Below are 24,643 nucleotides of genomic sequence, written 5' to 3'. Positions count from 1 at the left end.
ATTAATATTGGTTGGTTTCCACTATTGAGCCTGAAGCTGCGCATTGCTGTGGCCAAACCAAAAAGCCCAGGAGCTACTGGGCTCAGGTGAACACATGGGGTTTCCTGACACAAACCCGGCTCCGCTGCATCCATCCACGACGTGCAGACAGAAAAACTGTCAAGTTGTTACCGATACAATAACACGGGATGAATCACCCCGGATTTTATTTTACTCCACAACACAGCAGCAGCAACAGAAATCCGAGGGGTAATTAATTTCCCTGCAGCTATATATGTTAACACTCTTATCCCACTGCAAATTGTGGTGCTGCCAAATCAAGCAAAGCAGAAGCAACTAAAAAGCCAGCGGAGCCTCGGCTGTCAGTGGCAGCAGGTCTGGTTTTGTTGAGAGCAGCAGTCATACAGCACATGTACAGCCATCTTTTATTGATGAGCTGTCCTCACATCAGTCCAGTTATTACAACAAATGAATAAACTCTTCTGAATTTACTTTCATATACAATGCGACCCATTTAAGACAAGTGTCTAGCTATGAGTTAAAGCATTACTGAATATAAGCTATAAGTCCCTCTAATGCATCTGCATTAGTCCACTTAAGTCACAGTGATAAAGATCGGTTTCTCTGTAATATAAATATCCTGCAATGTTTGAAAAACCCAGGAAGCTAATGTTAAAAGTGTTTCCTGAATCCTCAAAGATTCTGGGTTAAAAACCTGCCTGCTGCACAGTGATCGATTTTCAGCCTGTTTTCCAATCCCAACAAAGATGCTATCGAAGTCTAGCTGGACAGGACAAGATCAGACTCTGGACATGCATACTGTGCAGCTAGTGTTGGGGAAAAAAGCCAGGCTCTTAACATTACTATAGTTCTATTATGTGCAGGTCTCTGGGGTTAAAGAAAGATCAGGACTCTGAGGATAAGAGAGTAAGTACCAAAACCTTTCTCAGTAAATCTCACTGGGAAGTGCTTGTCATAATTCTACCATTTAAAATCCTTTTTCATTCTTCATCACCTTGTTTTCCCCTCAAATAGTATTAATCGGTGCTGGTTAAGATAACATGGAATAACAGAGCCTTTTATAATCATATAAATGCTTTAATAATTAAGGGGAAATTAGATTACAAGACCTAGACAGGCTCATTCTTATCCTTCCCTAAGGCTACTTCAGCTTGTAAGTAATCTCTGCCTATAGTGCTGATGGATCCCCAGCTCCTCCAGTTTGCATGGCGAAGTGTCCTCGATACTAAACCTGATATTTTGCTCCCGATTCAAGGTGCTTAGTTATAGAACAGGGGTGAGCAATCAATTTTTCCAAGGGGCCACGAGAAACTGGGACTGTTATGGAGGGCTATAACAATAAGCTGACCTCAGTTCTGCTCAATATTAATTTTACCCCTTTATAAGCAGTTTTTCACATGGCCCTTTGGGGAAATTTATAGCCCACCGCTGGATTAAATTGCTGTCTGTGAGAGACCGGGTGAATCGGTCTTGTAGTAAAAAGTGCATTGAGTGCTTATTTAGAGCAAACTGCTCTACGACCATCAGTCTATTTACCATTTAAGTTGCACTGTGGGTAATGTTTAACAACCAGGTTGTGACGAGATTTGAGTGTCAGAGAATTACAAAAGAAGAAAAAAAAAAGTCTCTATCAAAATGTTTTTTTTAAGCATTGTCTGCTAGTAGTCGAGTCTTCCCAGTTTTGTAAGGAGCAGTAGATTAATTTGTCATCTCCAGACCAAATATCTTTATTTCGAACATATTTTCCCACCCTAAAATGTTACCACAATCCCATCCCTGATTTTAAAGACACTTTAAAAGAATAAATATTTTTAAAATGCCACATGTGTATAATGATGGTCACACTGTAGCCTTTCATACGTAACAGGAAATAACGCCACACAGTGATTTAGGGGCTTTATTCATTTAATTTATTAAGATGCTACATAGTCCAACCAGGTTGGGTTATTTTTATACACCAGAGAGACTACTTGACTAGGAATATCAATCTTTTTCTCAGATAGACTTATTTATTTATATACATACAAAACAGTTTCTTAACTGCTTACATTGATCACGGTGATGGTCAGGCTCCAGGACAGATCAGTGTCATGTGTTTTACGACCAGGCCTGGGTTGATTAGTGTTCACACATAATCATTTTTGTTTGTATAATCCGCCTTGAAGTAGCAAATTGATGGAGTTTACTGCACCGGGGCAGTGGTAAAGTTACATTTTCAGTCACATAAATGGATTATTCTGATGTTTTAGGGTATTTTTCTTGTGTAAAAAGGTTCTGATACTCCAGTCAGGATTCACTAAACAAGAACAATTTTCTGCAAGCACTGTATGACCCAGGTCTGAGAACCCAAGTTGAGACTAGTTTTAGGTTCGCTTTGCCCTCCCTTTAAGCAGCAAGTCATCCTCAACCCACCGACTTCATAGAGATACAGTCGAAACATACACGTGTTTGTTTAAACGCTTACCCGCCAGCTAAATTAACCGTAGATATCTTTCAGCAAAGGGGAGTGGACTCCTGCGTCTGTTCAACAGTTTACTGAAAGTGGGATACAAATATGACCAGCTGTTTTTTTTTTTAATGCAGAGCAGAATAACAAACGCTCTCCCGTGTTATATGCAAATTTGGAGCTGAAACAATTTGAGAATGCTTTATGTTTCTTTTTTATTATTATTATTATTATTATTTCTGAAGGTTGTGGAAACAGTACATTGTCATCATGTGGTCCCCTCAAGGCTGTAGCTGACTGTATACTTTCCCACCTTTCACTTCATGGAAAAACAACAACCAAAGAAAGCATCATGTGAGGCAGGAAGTTCAAAGGAGAAACACTCGTAACCTTTAGTGCATTAAAATGAACACAACTTCAAATGCAGTGAGGATTTAACATTTTAAGTGACAGAAAAATGCTCAACAAACACCCCAAAAAAACTGAACAGAGACCTGCAGAGCGTGAGTAAGCAAAGAAAGCAGGTTTAGGCAGCTTAAAACACTCGGCTGATCTCTGACATACATTTGCCCCAAATAAACAAATGTATGGTTAAAGGACAATATGAGAGAATGAAAAGAGCTGGAAAGGACAAAGCTTAATGTGTTTGGACATTGCAAGAGGACCTTAACGTGGTTTTCTGTTGTCAGTGACATAAAACCACTCCTCCTTCATGCACCGTCTTTTAGTTTTATGGTTTCTCATTATGTGCACGCATGCTTTGTGTATGTGCGTCTGTACATAATACACCTCCAACTTGGCCTGAGAATAACTTGCACCCCAACAGGTCACAAGGCAAGACTTTCATCTGGATTTACACAACTGATCTAATCCTCATTTCAGGTAGCTGCAATATTCTTAAATGCATCAAACCTAACGACAAAACAAAATTACTCAAAATAAAATCATAAAAATGCAACAAAACACAAAAGAAAAAAATCAGAAATGTAGTTGTGCAAACCTACAGCCAAATGACATTATATTATCACCATTATAAAAAGCAGCTAATTTAGATTCAAAAGTCCAGATGCAACACTCTGCGTGAACGCATGCAATCAAACACATCCCCCTCTGACAGTCGGAGGATGCAGTGAGCAGTGAGTGACAAGTGAGGGAAATACGGTAGAGTGAAAAGAAAAAAAGGTCATGAGGAAAGAAAACACCTACGGCATAGTGTTTCATACACTGCTCAAAGTTGTCATACAATCAAAGACGAGCTGATTTTACAAAGCCTCTGATTGGAGGAGATAGCCCTGTGTGTGTGTGTGTGTAAAACCCCCAACTGTGTGGATCATCTCTCTGGTAAATCCCTTCCTTAAAGGGGGTTTCGCTGGAAGGAACACCTGGATATACTGTACAGTGGGGTGATTTTGTATTCATATACATTGGCTCTGGCCTCCGTCGCTTAGAAAAAGAAACATCAATACACTAGAATGACATTTGCACGACTGCAAACTGACTCAATCGCACCAACACTACTTCGCCAGTGCTAGAAAATCCACTGGTCTGAATCACAAGTGTTAATTCATGTTTCCATCATTCTCCCACCCACAGAACCAGTCAACTCTATTATGTGAAACTTTGGGAAGAGAGCCAGAATGACAATGTGATGATTACGTAGAGGCAAGACCTGTAACAGTAGGTTTGTTCATAACATGACAAGTTGTTTTTTTCTTCATTTTTTTCCTCATACATTACCTTTTGAATTATTTTACATAAATGAGACTGAATCAAAACTAGTACCACCCCCTACCCAGCACATATGGCGTTTTATAATCCAAAATTCCAAATCCAGTGTTTGTTTTCATCCCCATGCTGCGGCCGACCGAACTGCACTGTGCTCTACAAGACCAACTTCCCCACAATGATGCCCATCACAAAGAAGAGCACAATGAGGGCCACCGTACGGGCGCTCATCCCTTCCTCTTTCTTCATCGCGACTGAGGGGTGCTGAGGTGACATGATGTTACTCTTCCTCATCCGCAGACCATCATCCTCCTGAATTGGGGACACGGGAAAGGGGAAAAAAGGGGAGTGAAAGGAATAAATATGAAATGATGAAAGGATGTGTGTGAGAAGGGAATGACAGGGAAGCAGTGATGAGTGAGTGAAATAAAGAAAAAGGAATGTGGAAACGAGAAATAAGAAAGGACAACAATGGGTTAAGAAATGGTCGGTTTGTCAATCAGTTAATAAGATAAGAGTATTTATTTATTAGCTCAGAGAAATCGGATCTGCTTAAATGCTCATCTGACCCAAACCCCCAAAGGAACGCACAAGGCGCCAGGGTTTAACACACTTCATTTCCCAGCAGCGGGTGGGGGGGGCTCTCTGTTAGTTTAATCTCAGCCGCAGGAGCAGCCAACAGTCGTTCTGCCTCTGGCAAGAACTTAAAGGGGAGGAGGCGGTGGTGTTTGAAGGGAGGACAACTCACTCTTGGACGTCTGTAGCGTAGGCGTGTGTGCGTGTGATTTTGAACCGAACTTTTACAAAAACTAATTTGAAACCAATGATGCTAGTGACTGATGGCATACTCATTGATTTGCAAAATTGCGAGCTTACAAGCTTTAAACCTTGAGGTCTGCTACCGATTAAAGATATCAGCAGCTGTACTCCATGCAAACCTTAATTGTGAGTTACTGGCCTGGGTGGAGGACACTGCTTTGTGTGACTAAACACTTCTACTTAATTAGCTTATCTTGATTGTAAACATCAATCAGCTATCAATCAGTACAAAAAATAATCAACACAGAGGTGATTCATGATGTTCAGTGATGTCATCTGCTAATTTTGATGACTGAGATGGTTTTCTTTGTTTAATCAGCAGAATATCACTTTCTGCTTTTGAGTCAAGCCTCAAAGCAAAATATTTTCATTGGCCCGATTAAGCTCTAATACCAAACCTACAAATAATTATAATCTGTAAGTTGACAATGCCCAAGAGTCTTTATGTGAAGCTGGACCTGTTTGTCCCTCTTTGTTTTACAAGACTAAAACTATTTGTAGTTACACGTTTACATATGTTAACTCTGTGGGAAATTATTCAGTCCATAAATCTAGGGGGCACGTGGCACATATGGAGCAGGGGGATTAAACCAACCCTGTGATTAGTGGATGTCCCACTTGAGCCACCGCTAAAATTATATTTTTGTGAGCCGTGCAAAAGTCTTGAGCCACTCTCCATTATTCACCAATCATATTTTGCTAGGAAAATTGGAAATACTGAAACTTGTGCAGTGTGATTAGGATCAAAATGGTGAGGTACAAGGACTGGAAAAGGCAGCCAATGTCCAAACAAGAACTTTGAAATACCAAAAAGCCTGGAGAACTCGCTCAAGACCACTATAATAAATATTGTTTGGCTCTTTGACAGCAAAATATAAAGACATGTAACATTTTGTACTGTAACACTAACACGCTGGAAAGTGTTGAGCTTGAAATGACAAACTGGAATTACTACCAACTGATTCCCTTCAGTAAAGCCTTTGCAGCCCGTAATATCTGTATAAAGACCTGTGTCTACAGTCTTGAGTCATTTTACTCACTTTGATCTGTTTGTTTTCTTCCCGTAGCCTCTGAGCCTCCATCTGCAGCCTCTTGCACTCCTCCATGATCTTCTTTACTTCCCCATCATCAAGGGTGGAGCTCATTGACTTCACAGGCAGCGAGGACTCTGACTTCAGCGAGCTGGACGACATCATCTTGTTGGACTCCATATCATGCTGTAAGTGGGTTACAGAGAGAAAAGTTGTAATGCAGTAAGTTGACTGTTGATGCTAAAATATCTCCATGGTGATTCTGTATGATGTCTTTGCTGGCACACAGGTACAACTTTGTGTTTACATTTTGGGACTTGCTCTATATACACACACACACACGCACACACACACACGCATGCACACAAAACCTCCTCTCCAGTCTGAGAGTTCACACAGGGGTGCCTTTTGTAAATGGATCAAGCTGGTTTCTATCAGCATTATCTCTCCATAACGGACTCTGCGGTGTACAGAGCCAACTGGGAGACATGTGTATGTATTTCTCAGCTCATAATGAATTGAAAACAACTACCACAGGTCCCTTTTCTCTCAACTCATATTATGACGAAATAATGTCTCTGCAGCTGAGCGGAATATGAGGTCTGAGAGGAATCACAACAACAACAATAAACCACATGTGAGAGTCTCTGAAGGGCTGTTGATGGCTATGAGTGCAGCTGAGGCAGGAAGAGAGATGTAGAGGAAAGTGGGACAAGATGGAGAAGATGATGAGGAGGGAAATGCTACAAAAATGTTCAAACATAAGCGGCTCGATAAAAAGAACAAACCCGGGGTGGTAAAAGAGAGCAAAAAGAAGAAAAGAGATGAAGACTGATAGATACAGGATAAAGAAGGCAGATACAGCAGAGCAATAGCAAGATGGGGAACTGGAAAACAACAATAAACACCACCTAATATATAATGCCGCTTTCCATTGCGACACATTAACAAAAACCCCAAAACAAAAAGAGGCTGCACAGTAGGAAAAAAAAGCTGGCTAGTGACTTCAGATAGTGATTGACATACTCACAACTGAAATTAAACACTGGACTCTTTCTTGGGCTAATTACAGTCACTTAGAGAATAATAAAAAACATGATAAAAACATAACTGTTTCTGATATCACATCTGCAGGAGACAAACGCACATGCATGGTAAGAAAAGGGGATAGGTCTGTGTGCATACCGTTTTTTCGTTCTCCGTCGGCATCTCAAAAACACACCTCAGCTTGGAGTCCATCAGCTCCTCTGGTTTAGCCTCCTTCCACTAGAAAGGTAGAAAGAAAAAGATATGGACAACATGCATTGATGTCCCTCACTAATAAACAAGTATATATATTTTTTTAAAAATGGTGTGAATAAAAACAGAAAAAGAGCAACAGAGTAAAATAAAGTCAGCTAGCTGCTAGATGAAAAGAAAACAAGATGTATAGGCTTTGTGTGCGTGTGTGTTTTAATAGGTGAGATTGCATACAGTATTTCCACTCTTTTTGGAAAAAAAATTTAATTAAATTCTGCATCTCCATAAAGACATTTTTATTGTAGCTAAACAGCCAAATAAATAATTCTTGATTCTTTATTAATAATTTGTTTAAATCTCTCTTTGGTTCAAGACAGAGTTGCAAAAAAGAAAGAAAGAAATACACAAATAAGTGGATATTAACACAAAATGTCCTTGTGAATTAATTTGGCTCTTCAATCTTTAAGAGCACTCAGGTGAAGTCATTTCTCTTTAGTCATTTTATGCATTCTGTCGGCACAGCTTTCTTTCCATGTTTTATTAAAACCAGGAATTTAGCCTGAATAATTATGCAATTACTATTCAGAGTAAATTGAATAATAATTTAATTTAGACAGAAGAGAGTGCTGTCATGTATGTTACAGTAACACACTTTGAGCTTTGCCAATGTGCCCTTGCTAAACTAGGTTTTGGTAGAATTTGAGAAACTTGATGGTCCATTTTAGGCAATAACCACATATGCATGTTTTGTTTTCCAAGTCTTTGCATTGTTTGAGTTATCTTTTAGAATATGTTAGTGCTTTAAAGATTCTCAGACTTCAAAATATTTCCAAGCAAGCATATAATCCCAGGTTCCCCACGTTTAAATATCATACCAAATGGAGTTACACTTCTCTTGGGATTAGATAAAGTGTGTGGAATTTCCAGGTATGGCAAAGCATCTCTGAGTACTGCTTTATCCAATACTGACTCAGCCTGGTTTTAAATATCAAGTATGCTTAGGGTCATCTTACATATTTTCACCAACAACTGGACCATTATGAGAGTAGTCTGTCCATTGTTCACTGACTCCACATATTGTTTCAAACAAACAACTGACAGAAGCATGTCACCAACAGGACTTGTGCTCTTCTTACAACCCCCACCTTAAAAATCTGCTTTCACATCTAACTTGTGTTACAGTCACAACCTTGCACAAAAACCCACAAAACCCCACCAGAATTCAAGCTCTGATTTAATACAGCATGTCTATTGTAACCGTCCCTCTTGTTGATTCTATGCATTTTCATGTGTGTCACTACATTAAAACAAATTCGCAAGATGCCTGTTGTCATATTAATGAGATAGCTACACAAGTATGTAGGTGTTTAAATGTGGGCCAGTCATCACAAAGATGTCTCTCAGACCACACATGATGTTATGACTAAACTGTGCTAAATGTGTTTTGTTGCTGCGTGCCAGCACTGCAGCACAGGCTTGCATTAAGTGTGGGAAGGGCGTAGATTAACAGCCTCTTCCTTCACAGTAAAATTTAATGTATGCACAGTTATGTGAAAAAAGTACACCTTCTAAGGTTTTAGGACATAATAAAAAACTAAAATGTTACTAGGTTTTAGAATTATTTGAATACAAACTCAACACAGGCACAAGCGTCACATTACACTGTGTCACTATTTAACACAAATCAAGCTAAAATGTAGAACCAGTGTGTCAAAAACTAATTACACCCCATGATGTTGATCCACATTTGGCAGCAATAACCTTCAGCATTCATTGACACCATCAGTCACTCAGATAGTTGTAGAGGAATGTTGGTCCATTTTTTATTCCAACATTGCTTCAGTTCATTGAGGTTTGCAGGCATTTAAGGTTCTGCCACAACATTTCACTCAGTCTGAGATCTGGACTTTGACTGAAAAAGAAAAGAATCAAGGTTTTGCAATGATCCAGCCATTATTTCATGGATTTACTGCTGTGCTTGGGATCATTGTCCAAGCTGTTGGATGCACATTTGACTCTGGAATACTTTGGTATACAGAGAGGTTCATAGTTAACTCAATGACTGCAAAGTACACAGGTCCTGTGGTTACAATACAAGTCCAAATTATAACCCTTGCCCCACTATGGCTGAAGGTTGATATGACGTGTTTGTGCTGATATGCTTTGGTTATCACCAAATGACGTTTTGTGCAGGTTGTTCCTCCCTAGCATTGTGCTGACCAGCAAACTGCCAAAACTCCTGCTTTTATAGATGTGGTCACACTCGATAACAGTCAGTTAATCAAGTGCATTTGACTAGCAAACAGCTGGCTGCTACTTACCCTCTAAATTCATATGAAAGTAGTAAGTGTGTACTTAGTTTTTCACACACTGCTTCTGCATGTTGGTTTAGTTTTAGTTAAATAATGATATGGTGTAATGTGTCATATGTTGAATTTAGGACTCATTTATTTTAACAGGTATATTTGGAAGAGGTTAATCCTATCACATGCCTATATATGCATAACTGTAATGCATCTATGTACAAAGTATTTCTGTTTTAAAGCATGCACGTAAAAATAAGCACATGCTAAAAGCTATGAACAATGAGACACACTCACCACTCCCTCCATGTCAGTCATGTCAGGAGGTGCTAGCATTGACTGAACCATGAACTTGTGTTTGCTCTTCTCATTGGGGTCATAGTCAAAAGGCTGCAGCATAACTGAAATACAAACAGAAAGTTAATGTCAGCACAGAAAGTAAAAACATTTAGTCTGCTTCCAAAAATTGTTTCTGAATATTTTCTTTAAATTGTACTGTCTTGTAATTATAAGACTCTCTAGTATCAATAAACTAAATAAATAAAAAGGAAAAAGAAGAAAATGCTGTTTGAAAAGGTGCTTGCAATTAACACGCATGTGAAAGCAAAGAAAGGAAAAATTTTACAACAGTAAAGAAAGAATTATTATTTATAGAAGGAAAAATTTGGATAAGTTACCAAAGCTCCAGCCCAGACCCCAGGAAATCCCCAAAAAGAATACTATCGTTTCATTTTGTCGCGAAGACCTCAGTTTTATTTCCCCATTTTTCAAACCTCACTGCCACTTCCCATCCCCAAGGGAGCTGGGAAAACACATCTCTTGTTTGAATCACGTGCAGGAACTTCCGCAGACAGGTAGGAAGAGATTATGATTTGTGAGTGAAACATGGCAATAAAATAAATAAATAAAATTTTGGTTCCCAACTTTGTTACTTTTTCTGTCTAAACTAATGTTCAGTCCCCAGCTTAGAGAGAAAACGTTGAGTTTTTATATACTTGTGCATCTCGTGTATTTGTCAGGCTGAGCAAAGGGTGTCTGAGTTTGCCCATGATGAAGAAAAAAAAAAAGGGGGGGGGGGGGGGCTAAAGAGGATTTCTTCATGTTACCATGACGGCGAAACACTGACAGATCTACAAAAATCCTCAGGGGTAATTTTTCTAACAGCATCCAACTCTGTCTTTTTCTTCTTTAACATTACATATCAGTCTAACAGAAAGCAGGTGTGGAGCTGGAATACTCCTTTAGCCCATCACCACATCAGTCCTCACAGCCACTCGTGGCTCATTTGACGTTATTCCAGTCACTGAGAGGAGCTGTAACAATGATATACAGCAATCCCTTTCTTATGTTAGTATAGGGGACTGAATTGCAGAGAGGATGAAGATGGCTATTGATGGAAAATGTTTTACTCCTTTGACTACAGGTTTTAAATCACAATATAATTGAAAGATGTTTTTAAATCAGTACAATGCCAGCATGATTCTTTGGTTTTTCCTAGGAACAAACAGCCTAGCTATCAGGGCAGTGTTCAGATGTGGCACATCCCCAGTCTCCCTAGAGTGAAAAACCTCAGTGATGTAGTGCACCATTACAGCAATCAGTGTAGCTCAATATTGCAAATCAGAAACAGACGGCATGAACAGATTGAGAACGTCCTGTTTCAGTCAGACTCAATTTGCACAGCCATCTACCTTGGGTCCAAGGGGACAATACAAGAAAATAGAGTCAGGAAAGCTTGCAAGTTCTTTAAGCAACGCTGAATAACATTAAATGATCCTGAGTCAAAGCTTGAGATGGAAAAAAGCACAGCCTCAGTAGGAGAAAAAGTGATTTAAATCATCTTTGATCTACCCCCTTTGATTACACCTTTACACCAAGAGCTACTTCTGCTAATGGCATGATTTAGTATTCTTCACACTGGGCAATAATTTATAAAACTCAAAGAGGCTAATTGTAATCAACACGGTCAAACAGAAGGGTAATTGCCAGCCTGTTTGTTGATGATGAATGTAACCATTAGAGAGGTGAAAGTTAAAAGAGGTGGTTAAAAGAAATTTCTCCTGTCACTAATTAATTGTGTCCTCTGAGAAAACCAGCTCACACCAGAGTTACAAGCAACTACTGGCTCCTGTAAAGCAGGCCCTGGAGATCAACTATAGTGGGATTTACTCATTCATCTGCTGTAAAATGTATTTGTTGGTCTTAGTCTACAAATATGCTATTCAAAAAAAAAAAGCAGAAAAGCCAGTAAGTTTCGGTAAGTGTGTAATATACTAGACTTCTCTGGCCCCTTAAAAAGTGGATTATCTGCAGCATACAACAGTTTAAAAAAAGAAAACAGAAACAAAAAGAGCTGTCTGGCAATAAAACAAAGATTAAGTAACAGAAGGTGGGCCAGAAAAATAGAGGATTATATCCAAGTTTAAGCACAGCACGATAAATGAGGTGAATCCAACAACATTATTAAAACAATATGATATGAAACAAGATATATGATCATAAAAGCTCATTACTACGCCCTCTACCTATAACAGCATCCTTTTACAATCTCATTAAGAGAAGCCTGACACGTCACAGGGCACTCCCTGGCCACTTTGTTCAGTATTAGTCAACACAAAGACCTTGTCAAAGATCACCAAACCTAGTGAGACAATATGGTGTGGGAGCGTGGGAGTGAGGAAGAGAACTAAGTTGGGGGAGTTGTGAAGAAAGAAGCCAAGAGGGAAAATTTACCAGCATATAAGATGAAACTCACATAAAATATAAATAAATATGTATATTTATTCAGACTTCTCAGGTTAGCAGGCTCTTACTCCTGATTGTGCTCTCTTGGGTCTGTCTTATTTAATATATTTCAAAAGGAAAAAGTAACCGACTACACCACCATGTGTATATCACAGTGAGAAATATCCCAACATTAGCAGCACTTCAATCCACCACATATTTCATGGAATCAGCTTCTATTTAGAGTCCAACTTCAATTACAAGACTCTTGGTAGGTAACAAGCTAATGTGAATATTAGAAAAGATCACAGCCATAAACACTCAAATCCATGTGTCACTACTGAATGAATGAGAACTTGACTGGAGACTCAGTTTCATGTCCTGTCATAACACAGGCATGGAGGAAACGAGAACAAGACAATCTAATGAAACCAATTCGGACAGCAGCGACAACAAAACTGTTATTTGTTTTACTGTGGGAAGGTATTTTGCTTTTCTGTCCCCAGTATGTCAGGAGAACTTCTGACATATTCCCACAACAAGCTCAATATTTGTGGACTCGAGGATTTTTTAAACATTTATGCCAGATATTTTTCCACTGGATACTGCTACATAACACCAATCAAGACCAGAAACATTCCTGTGGTTGTAGCTACATTCAACATATACAGTTACAGCAAAGCTGAGCTTCAAAAAGCACTGCGAGTCCACTGCTAAGCCAACAAATGGCAAATCATGGGTTTGTAGGTATGCAGTGGTACACAAGGATGTCTGTGCAACTATTGTGCACATCCTGGAAATACGAGACAAACTGGACTGAAACAAGTTACAGATGACTTGCAATCCTCTTAAACAGAGGCTATAGGAGTGTGACACGAACGAAATGTTTGAGTTCGTCCCTCAGTGCAGATTAGGGCTGTTCGATATAACGATATATCGGATGACGATATAAAAAACATCTATAGTTTCATTTTACGCTATCGTTTGTTTCGTGGTGTCGCAAAATAAACTGTTTACGGCAATATTTTTTCATCGTTTTGATGGTCACTGTAGGGGCTATATTAATTTCTTAAAGTTCTCTCTTTCTCTTATATTTTATATAACCACACTACGGACGGACAAGCGTCTGTTTTTATGCGTTGTGGTTACCAACAACGACGGTAACAGCATCGCGTGTCCGCTTGTTTATGTTCCACATAAACCTTTCACAATAAAGCTCAAGATCCTGTTGAGACTTTTCAAAAATAAACTGAATCACGTGAAAGAGCAGATCATTTACGGATGAGAAGTAAAAAAGAGCCGCCAGGTGCTAAAAAATAAACCTTAGACTCAAACGTTAGAACAGGCTTTTCCCCGCAGCACGCCGTGTAATAAATACTCACAAAGAAAACGGCGGCCTTTACTACTTATGTCTAAAAATGTATCGTTTCATACATCGGTTAAAACACTCGACTCCAGCTACATGACGTGTAGCTGGAAACACTTCCCGCAAGTCGAGCTGCCCGAGATTCACAGAATTTACAGAAAATGATACATTTGTGTGATTTATATCGTTATCGGACGATAGAATTCTTATATCGGGATATGAGATTTTGGTCATATCGCCAGTGCAGATACTGGCAAGTTATTTTGGGAGAGACCTTTCATGCATTCAGTATACAGAAAAGTTTATTCTTATTAGTAATGTTGGTATAGCAACTTGCAGTGTTTATTTCGACTTCTTAAACAGTCCAGTGTTTCAGAGAGCTTTTAAGACCAGGAATGAAACACACTGACATGAAGCTTTCTTTAAAATAAACAAAACTCTTCTTTATATTTTTTTATTACACAAAACTCGACGGTTCTAATCTCGAGGTTTACAAAGCATAAAATCTGAAAGTTGAGGTTTAATTGTTTTTCATTTTTTGAATTTCTTGAGTTCAACAGCCATATTGCTCATTGGTGCCTGTGCTGGTGCATGGCTGTAATACCACCACCTCAGAATTACTGAAAACTGTGAACTGTGGCTTATGCTTATTCATACCCCTTTGAAAATGTCAACATTCAGCTAACAACTGCTCGCAAAACTCCAGAAGTTATATTTCAAACTATTCTGTAATATTACGGCTGTCTCAGTCAATGCTGAGTTTCATTTAAAGAAATGAAATCAGTGTTTTAGGGTGAACCAACACTACTAACGTATACTTAAATTCACAGTAATGTGTAAAAAAAAAAAAAATCAGTTAAAACGAAAGTCTTAGAAAATAAATCAGGAGGTTAAAAAGTAAAAAAAAATAGTCTCTTCTTTCAAATAGATAAATCAAACTACTAACCTTGTAAATAGCATATATGGAAATGTTAAAATTTGCAGGATGTTTGTGTTCTTATTTTCAGAAAGGAAATGCTTCTAAATGTACTGTAGATGGATTGTACATTGGATTAAGCACCTATGACATCTGTTGATAGTAGTTCATTTTTTGCCTTTAGTATTAAGTCACAACAAGGCATGTAAATTAGTCTTAATTAGCATGCATTGTTTACTGAGCAATATTTAGTTAAGTCTTTTTTTTTAAACTATAAATAAAGAACATATGTATTAAGTGGTGTTCTGTGTGCCAAAATGAAATGGAGATTAAAGTGCACTGGCCAAAACCAGCACTGTGCTAATGGGCACTTGCAGTGATAAAAGATGTCAAACCAACAGGAGAGCCACAGAGCTATCATTTAGTACTCTACACAACCACATACTAATGAAAAAAAGAAAAAAATTAATCCAAAATGTAAAGTGATGAAAAAAAATTTCATCACTTTACAATATGTATGTAAGATCTTAAATAATCCTCCGCTTTTCATTGAAATAACGCATGTGTTCAACTTTTCTTTTTCTTTTTTTAAAGCCACATGTCCTGCAATACAGCCCAGGCCTCAGTTCTATCCTGTTAAACACCCTGCTTCAATACAGCCTGAGTACTCCCTAAAGACATAGGACTTAAAGTAACCACAGACTATGCCTATACAGCTGCCACTGTGAGTACGTTCTCAGAGAAGCAAACTCATTTTCAGGCTCTAACCTGTGACCCTTCTCAGTCTAACAAGGCTGGAAAATGAAGGAAACAGACAGAGCGGACTCAGTTGGTTTGTCACTGCTGACTGCAGGCACCACTGACACAGTCTGCAGTTGTTGACACCAGATAGGGTGCACTGTAAAATGAGTCTGGGACTGTAAATGACAGACGGTGAACACATGGAAACATTAGCCAGTACCTGCTTTCTTCAAAATGGAAGGAGGAGGGAGGAATACCACGCAGTTGCAGTTTTAAGTTCATGTAACAAGAACAAATCTCTTTATATATTATATGGATAACACTGTCTTCATACTGACTTGACAACCAATGAGTTCTGTAAGTTACCGTGTATAAAGTCTATCCTTCTTAAGAAGTATAAGAATCATCCATCCCAACTTACTAGGTGCTCTGTTGAAAGAATAATGATCCCAATTATTCCCAGATGTATACAGACCAGCAGTATAGTTCACACATAAGCAGCAATGATTGTTCAATCCATTAAAAGACTTGAGACAGATGATCTAACATGTCATTTTATCACAGGCTAACCCTAACCCCATTTTAAGCAGCGAGTGAATAAACTTGACTCAGTCCTACTTCCCTGAATCCTTACCTGAGACATTGATTGAGGTGCCTGCATCGATGATTCCGCTGTTTGGCCGCACACAGTACCGACGCGGCGCTGTCGTCTTCACCTTAAAGCACACATTCCTGTCTGTAGGGTTGGAGAGCTTGAGATTTGTGGTGACCACGTCTGAGAATGGACCTGTGCGGAAAGTAAACACAGTGGACACTTAAAAACTGGTGTTGACAAGACTGACAAGTCTGTCTTTGGATAAATAAGGACAATGAGAAAGCAACTTGTTAATGAAATCAAATGAGCCAAGTAATAAAGATACATCAACTGCACAGAAGAAGCAACAGTGTGAGGAAAAAACATGATAACAGACACTATAATGTGACTGTTTCTGAGAAACAATCATTTAAATGTAATTTTCTTAAACTGGCACATCGACGCAGAAGCAAGTGTGGGAGTTTCACTTGACTGAGAAGTTGCACTACCTTGTACTATGAATTTACAAACCAATTTATTCTTTGATAAATATTTACCAAAGATTTTGCCAAGAAGCACATTTACACTGTACATACAAACAAGAACAAGCTGACTGCACCCTTTTCAAACAAAGTAAATAATAGAGGAAAAGGGCTGCGAGTATGTGTGAGACATTCGAATGTGGTCTATCAAAGTCTAATGTGATGTAACAAATCGGCTGCATGAAATGTAAAGGCTTTTTCATTTGACCTGACATAATCGGAATAAAAATAGTTTTCATGCCAATTAAACTAATGGAGCTTATCTACACTGCCCTCATGGTTAAGAAAAACAATTATTCAATTAATAGAAAACTGAAAGGTACGCTGTACATACAAAATAAATCATACATAAATATAAATCTTCTACTACTGCATTATCTAAAACAGAGCAGCTAATGCAGTTTGGATTTAACTAATTACAGCCAGCATTGGAGATGCAGGCCACATCTCTGTGGCCGCATTAAGCTCTGCACATTTATCAATAATGGAGAAACCTCCATTGATCGACACTGCACAATATTTGCCTTGTTGGCTGCCATCAACCTATTAGAAAATAATGCTGCTTTTCCTCATGGACTGTAGCTCTGAAGTTTCCAGGCATCACCAACAGAGGTATGCACAGGGAGAGATCGGATCGTTAGCCTAACAAAGCTATACAAAATCTGTGTGACATTAGATTGCACAGATGTGTAAATAACTGCCCATTCAATTCATCAGGCTAAACTAAAGTGACTACACAGAGTGTAAACAAGTCTGAAATGGGCTACTCTATAACCGTTATAATAGAAGCATGGAAGAAGTTTTTAAAATATTCCCTTGGATTGCAGAGCTACACACTTTCCCTTTTCTGCTTAACAACATTAAATTCAAGGCTATTCAAGTAAAATGAAGTCATTATTAATTTCTTTTCTTCCTTGCACATGTATTTCCAAAACTCCAGAGATGTTTTTCTGTTACAGTTTCTCCCCCATCTTCAAATCAAATCAAATCAAATCACTTTTATTGTCACATCACATGTGCAGGCACACTGGCACAGCACATGCGAGTGAAATTCTTGTGTGCGAGCCCCACAAGCAACAGAGATGTGCAAACACAACAACACAAACGAGCAAAATACAAGAATGGCCAACCTGAAACTAATAAATATATGTACAATATATAATAGTGTATGCATTTCTGGATGTGTATACTAAATATTTTCCTACGTGTGTGTGTGTGTGTGTGTGTGTGTATACACATTTTTACAAATTAAATAGTAAAAAAAATAATAATAATAAATAAAAATAAAATAATAATAATAATAATAATAATAATAATAATAATAATAAAATATACAGAGTTGAATATGTGCAAAACAAGTGGCATTTATATACAGTGTGGAGTGCATAATGTTGAAGTTCCAGTAGTGAAGCTGAGGTGTCTATGACGTGTTCAGCAGTCTGATGGCCTGATGGAAAAAGCTGTCTCTCAGTCTGCTGGTACGGGACCGGATGCTGCAGAACCTCCTTCCTGATGAAAGCAGTCTGAACAGTTTATGGCTGGGGTGACTGGAGTCCTTGATGATCCTCCAGGATCATCTTAACTGCTTTGTAAAGCTTCCAGCATTTTTTTAAATGAAATTACACAAGTGAAGGTAATTCTGGACAATAAATGATGTCCAAAATTGACAGAGTAATATGAAATGAAGGGGTGGAAAAGCAGGGGAATAACAAGCAAGTTTATATAGCTGTAAGCAATCAATCAATTAGCCCCAGTAATGTATTTACATGGTGCAAGAAAACTGAAATTAGACAAGTGAAAGTGGAAATGCATAATATACAATTAAAAAAAAGAGCTCAGTAATTTGACTTCCGTACAAGTTAAATGCCCCAAATCTCATTTATGACTCAACGAGGGGATCCCCCCCAAGGAAATCCCTAAAATACTTTAAGAGGGTTTTGAGAACCTAACAGACTTTTATGTGAATTTTCTGAAGACTGTTGCTCCTAAACAAGTACATGCTAAATAGGTTAGATAACTATAAATATTATATTGTACGAACGTGATAATTACGTATATTGTAATAACGTGATATTATGTTGTTCAAACAGGAAAGTATATTGTACAAACAGGAAAAGTATCTTGTTAGAACAATAAACTTTTCACGTTATAACGTGATACACTTGTATTTTTCTTTTGCCTGGGTGGCAGCTCTACGCTTCCGTAGATAACAGCTACCTAAGAACAGTCTGTAAGACAACTTTGTGCACCCTTCCCCAGCTTATCGAATATTGCTGTTATTGTTTTCTTCTGCTAAAACAGTGAAATAGTGAGTTTCTTAAGTCAGGCAATATTTCTTTTTTATTCAGGGGTGTGGGGGGTGTTATGTTGTTAACGTGCAGAGCTTGAACAATATCTCAAAGCATATTCTCAGTCCAGTAAGCTGTATGAATTTAAAGTAACATAGTTATTGTAGATTTGTGTCACAGCATGTTCAGAGCAGATGTGTACCAGTGATCAGTTACTAGAGAAAATTGTTCCAACACACAAAACATTTAAGAACAAATTATCCTCGGACTAATTATTCAGTTTAAATACTACTCAGTCCTGTTAGATATGATGCGTTTTTAAAAAAAAAAAAGAAGCTAAATATTGGATTGAACACTACACTATATTTTATTCTAACCAATCAGCAGTGATTTAGTGTTTGCAAGGATTATTGTAATAATTATTTTTCAAACATACACACATTTAAACATCAAGTTCATTTATGCATATTGTCATTTAGTGAGAAATTTCCAATCCGCTGTCCTGGTTTAAGCAAAGAATGTCTCGAGTGACTCAGTTATTGCCTTGAAACAATAATCAATGTTTGCTGAAACAGAATTATTTGAATCACTGTATAAAATATACCATGCGTGCACTGATTTAGGAGTCCAGGAGCAGGAAATATAAGTAGTTATTGCCTTCTCATTTTATAGTCACCACGAGAGTAAGCAGCATCTAAAACTGTAATTCATCCCAACGTGAAGAGTAAATCAAGATCTACTTCAGTGTTAAGGTTTTCTTTTGACTTTGATGTTGGTGACAGAAATATGGGTGGATCCCAGAGCTCTAGCACATGACTACAGTGAGTCTTGAAATGAATAAATGTAACATGATTTATTCAGTGAGGCTGAAGAAAGCCTTACTGTTTAATCACTAGTCTCTTTGATATAACAAGAATATTCATTGCAGATATTGCAGGTTGTGAGCCCTTTCTGATGTTGCCGACTGACCAAATATCATTTCTTGTATAGCTTGAGAGTCACAGGTTTATATGCAATTAATTATTCCCGGTTTTTTTATTGATGGGACAAAAACCTAACTGGAAGCATTACTAATGCCTGTATTTTCCCTAGTAGCTTGAGTAAGAGCTGTGCTAATTCATGGTCAGGCGAGGGGCAATGATGAATGGCTGCATGACTTCCCAAACTTAGCAAATATGCTGCCAATACCACACACTTTACAGTCAGCCTTATGGAAAGCAAGATTAATGGAATGGAATGTTACAGTATCATGGAAAACCATATTAGCAAAGAATGTCCATAAATGACCATGTCTATCCACATTTATTTGCAGACAATGCTTCCTCTCACTTTGCTGTCATAGATATAGTTACTATTATACATATCATGGTTAGAGGGATGAAAATATATCAATAAACGATCTGAAAGTGCAGACTTTTAAACCAGCATTTACTGACCAGCTAATTTCCAAGTTCCAAAACAGTCTTCCGTCTTGTGATTTTGATCAACAACTACGAACCACATTGACCAATCGTGAAAGCCTTTTTATCAAGTAAAGCTTTCTGATGAAACTACAAATTAGTCCCCTACAGTAGCCATTATGGTAATGGTAAAGTTTGCAGTTGAGAGAAGCACACTAACTCCCTGTATGAAAGCACGGAGCTATTTCAGAATTAGCACATACACCAGATTCAAGGTAAAGTTTCAGCTCAGCAAACATTGAGAGCAACTGACACTTCCACTCCCTGTTGAGCAAAAACAGAGAGGAAATTCAGAGCTTCACAAGCTTGGCTCAAGATCTAAAGGCTTTTAATGAAAGGGACTCACGCCACTGACTACTGTACACCTGATCTACTACTTCCTGAAGGTTTCTCAGGACAGTGTCCAACTCACAGAGGCCACAAATGGTCGTTAAAAAAAAAAAACTATTATGAGAAGCTGATATCTGAAGCTGTCATCATGCGATGTTGGATTTTATAAGTAGGAGATAAAAACCAAGGGGTGGTTTGCTACCCTTACCCCTGACAAAAAATTCAAATGGGTAGAAATGAAAAAGTCCAGTGCCTAGAATTTAAGAGCATTTACTCTAGAGATTGTAAAAACCAGAGACAAATTGCTACTAACAAACCCACTCTGTATTTCCTGAGCTTTCACACTGCATGCCTACATCTAGGCATGTGATTTGTGGTATTTTCATTTACAATAAGACACAGTTTCTTCTGTCTGGTTAAGATCAACAGTTATTAGACACTTTTATACAGTAATGTGGGATTCTTTCAGGCTTCAGGTTCAGATTCTTATCAATCATCACAAAAAGCCATGAAGATATATCATCTGAGGAGTCCGGCAACAGATGGCTTGGCCTCCAAAGAGAACTGATCTCTAAGGTTAAGTGAAGACTGATGAAAGACAGAGTTGAATTAAAGATGACGGAACCCCTCAACCAAATACTGGAAAAACTGATTGCACCGGGATACAAACTGCCGACCTACTGATTTTCCCTGCAATTGATTTAGCTACATACAGTTTGAATGAAGGAAATATTTTTGATACATATAAATGGTTCATGGTCTAATTTTGCACTAATCTTCAGTTTACTTTTACATTTATGTAAAAAACTAGTTTACACATGGACCTACACCACTTACTGAACAGGTACTGGAACAATTTTCAGTTCAGTTCAGTTCATTTTTATTTCAAACATTTCAAACATGTGCCTTCACAATCATTACAAAATATCATTCCATTATTTGTTTGAAAAGGAGTAGGCTGAAGTATTTACTTATTTGTCCCTACCCCCTCAAGTTTTACCTCTCATTCATTTAATTTTTTTTTGTCTTAAATTAAACAAACAACATATGAAACATATAAACATATGAAGTAAAACAAAACATCTTGGCACAATACCTGTATTTATTTTTATACCTATTATGACTCTTATTTTACTTCATTCTACTAGATTTCTATTTACTGAGATTCTTTATTTGTTCAGTTTTACTTAGATTTTATTTTTCTTATATTTTTTCTTACATTTCCTTACAGGTTGTGTTTTCTAGCTAAGGAATTTACCAAAAGCGATGTGTGTCCACTAAAGTCATGTAACAAACAAACACCCCAAACATCCACCCAATGCTTCAACTATAGGTAACCATAGCAACAGTCTTTCCAATTGATAGTGAGTTTCTAGTTTAATCTGTTAATAAGACACATTGTTACACTGGGTGACATAATGCTTTACTTTGATGCACATAGTCTATTTTGGGTCACTTATATAGACACAGAATCACAGTTGTGTAAATAGTCACAAGTAAACCAAACGAACCTGTAGCTGAAACATGGAGGTTATATAAGGATGAGACATAGAACTCAAAAAAATCCTCAAAGGAAATCTATGAGAGAATTTTCTTACAGCAAATATGACCCACATCTTCCCCCCAAAAGGCAATCAACAGCTGAAATGGGAAACATTAGGAGTAGAGGTTCAGAAGAGCTTCAGCTGTGTGGTGCTAGGCATATCTTGCCACTATGTGAACTATCATGGTATTAGTTCAGTACTCCCATGGGATGAGCAAAGACAATGATCTGGATTTAGCCATTAATGAAGCTGCAATTAGGAGTCACCGTGCTACAGATCACTGAACTGTACTGCACGACAACCATATGAATGGTTAAAGCAGGATAATGATGGTGTTTTTCACTTTTTGTTCATGTTCCAATCACAACCAGGTGATACGCTCTATGGTAAAAATATGTTTCTCTATTCTTTATTATTCATCTCCAATAAAGCAGAACCGAGGTATGGATCTGACTGAGGTTTTAAAGAATAGCCAAACCTCTTGGTACGATGTTTTAAAACTATGAACTTGTAGTTAAATATTACCCTAAATCACTACAAAGAAGCTTTCCAACCTTGTTGAGTCAAAAATCTAAATACTTCTGAATCAGTTTTTCTTACTTACGCTATGAATTTGTGTACCCTTTTTAAAAATATTTTTTGAATCACGTCGTCATTAAGATGAAATGGAGCTGAAGCTAGGAACTGGAGAGCCAAATAGCAGGCCGGGGAATTTAAAGACCTAATGAGAGGTGGACTAACACATTCTTAATTTTGGGTCTTTCCATAAAATTTCTTGAGCAGATTGGACTAAAGTGGTAAAAGTGACAACAAATCAATATTTAAATACAATTTCTCTATTTGGCTCTTGTTATATGGCTGTGATGGAAGCATGATAATAAACTGAAGAAGAGGAAGACGAAAAAGCAACATTCGGCTGCTCTCTTACTCACAAAGGGTCGTTACAGAGAGTAGCTCTGCGTATTTGATTTGGCAGTTTTTACACCAAATGCCCTTGCTGACTCAACCCCCAGGGATCTTTCACTTATTGGGCGAACATGTAAACAACTAATGCACTTTGGTGTCTATTTTCTCACCCTACATTCTAAACAGTTTATCTGATTAGGATTGTGGGAAGGTTGGAGCTTATCATAGCTAACACAGTGAAAAGTGTGGCATCTTATGAGAGACGTAAATGTAAGAACAAAACAGTATTGGGACATATTCTGGTTATGCTCTACTCATCATTTTCAGTGTATATTAATGCTTAAGCAATTAACAAGTGTGCAGTGGAGGCATTACTATCTTCAACAAATTGCTGGCTCAAGCACTGATAGTTTTGAGTGGATTTAAACAGTGGCTACAGTGTAAATTGCTGAGGGCTGCAGGTCATTTAACTACACTGAAGCTCAGTGATAAATATTATAAAGGTTGGCATTTAATTTATTTTTTGGTTTTGCTAAGACAACTAAGTGTAATTTGTTGTTCTTTAAGCCTCATAAACGAAATAACACTGACCATTCAGGCATTTGGGAGACCAGGGTATCATTAAAACAAGTATAAATATTACATTTATCAGCGTCTTAGTTTTAAGTAAAACGTTTAATGTTTCAAACTATGGCAGGAACTCCAGAATCTGTTCCAAAGCAGGTACAAATGTACCATATGTGTTTATGTAACATTATCTGGGCCTAAATGTGACATTTTGCAGCCAAATGCCGAGTCTCACCAAGACATCTATTATTGATTCAAAAGTCCAAACGATAAGGACTGAGGAAATTTTAACGACCCACAGTTGAAATCATATTAAGTTGCACAGGTTGCCCAGTTTTTCCGTCCTGTGAGCTGTCAAGTTATTAAATGACAGCTGGCTGGCCAGCAGAGCGAGACAGCCAATCAGAGGAGGAGCTAATGTTAGCCAGCCAGACATGCTAAGGATGTTGCAGCTTATGGACAATGAAAGGTGGCGAACTAAAAGAGCAGTTATGCTTGTGTCATCTTTTTATAGTTGCTATTTTTAAATGGGTGAACATTTCGTGTCTAGTAGCTGTAACCCGCTTTAGAGGAACTTGGTGCAGGTCAAATGTGTGACAGGGCCTGGCTAACCTAGCCGCTGAGAGCTAATCCAGCTAGCTTTGCAGCTAGCTGTCAGCTGACCTGCCGTCCTTTCAGGGCAGCCTTCGCTTTTTCATATGAAGGCTATATTGTGAAAATGTGCACTGCAGCCCCGCTCGGTATGGGTTCCCTAATAGTGCCCCCCTCTCCTTCCAAACAGCGCTGACAGAGGCAGGTCCCCCACTCCTCCTCCCTGCCACAACCGGGCCCTCCCCTCTTACCTCGGAATTTCAGTTCGTGCTGAGGCTCCAAGAGCAGAACCTGTTCCGGCCTGGCCATGTCCCAACAGCTGGAGCGGGATTATCGCACTGCAACCAGTTCCCGTGTTAGGATGTTGTCGAGTGTTGCAGCGTCAATAGAGTTTATTTATCAATGAATCAGCGGTGGATATCCCGTCCCCCCGGTCAACTACTGCTACTCGAGCTACTAACGCCTGTTGTGATGCAGCAGGAAGGGAGTGAGAGACAGCCTGCTGACGTC

General features: G+C 38.3%; 1 protein-coding gene across 1 annotated transcript; it reads right to left on the bottom strand.

The window, feature by feature from the left end:
* Window positions 1-1,908: 1,908 nt before the first annotated feature.
* LOC309706931 (vesicle-associated membrane protein-associated protein B/C-like) lies at window positions 1,909-24,643 on the bottom strand. The gene is made up of 6 exons (XM_082533934.1): window positions 24,385-24,643; window positions 15,966-16,118; window positions 9,882-9,985; window positions 7,228-7,308; window positions 6,052-6,228; window positions 1,909-4,504 (listed from the first exon to the last, which is right to left on the bottom strand). The coding sequence occupies exons 1-6, from the start codon at window positions 24,440-24,442 to the stop codon at window positions 4,349-4,351; spliced, it is 729 nt and encodes a 242-aa protein (XP_082390060.1). The 5' UTR covers window positions 24,443-24,643; the 3' UTR covers window positions 1,909-4,348.

The sequence above is a fragment of the Aulonocara stuartgranti genome, assembly GCF_965226115.1.
Source record: "Aulonocara stuartgranti genome assembly, chromosome: 5".
In the NCBI taxonomy this organism is placed as follows: domain Eukaryota; kingdom Metazoa; phylum Chordata; class Actinopteri; order Cichliformes; family Cichlidae; genus Aulonocara; species Aulonocara stuartgranti.
Note: the sequence above shows the minus strand (reverse complement) of the source record. Positions and strands in the feature narration are given on the sequence as shown.

Bases quoted from the DNA above. Each gene is read 5' to 3' on its own strand.
- LOC309706931 (XM_082533934.1), bottom strand. From the start codon at position 24,442: ATGGCCAGGCCGGAACAGGTTCTGCTCTTGGAGCCTCAGCACGAACTG. The intron at 7,309-9,881 runs GTGAGTGTGTCT...CTACCTTTCTAG, and splicing joins TGACTGACATGGAGGGAGTG to TGGAAGGAGGCTAAACCAGA. The intron at 4,505-6,051 runs GTGAGTAAAATG...TCCCCAATTCAG, and splicing joins AAGAAAACAAACAGATCAAA to GAGGATGATGGTCTGCGGAT.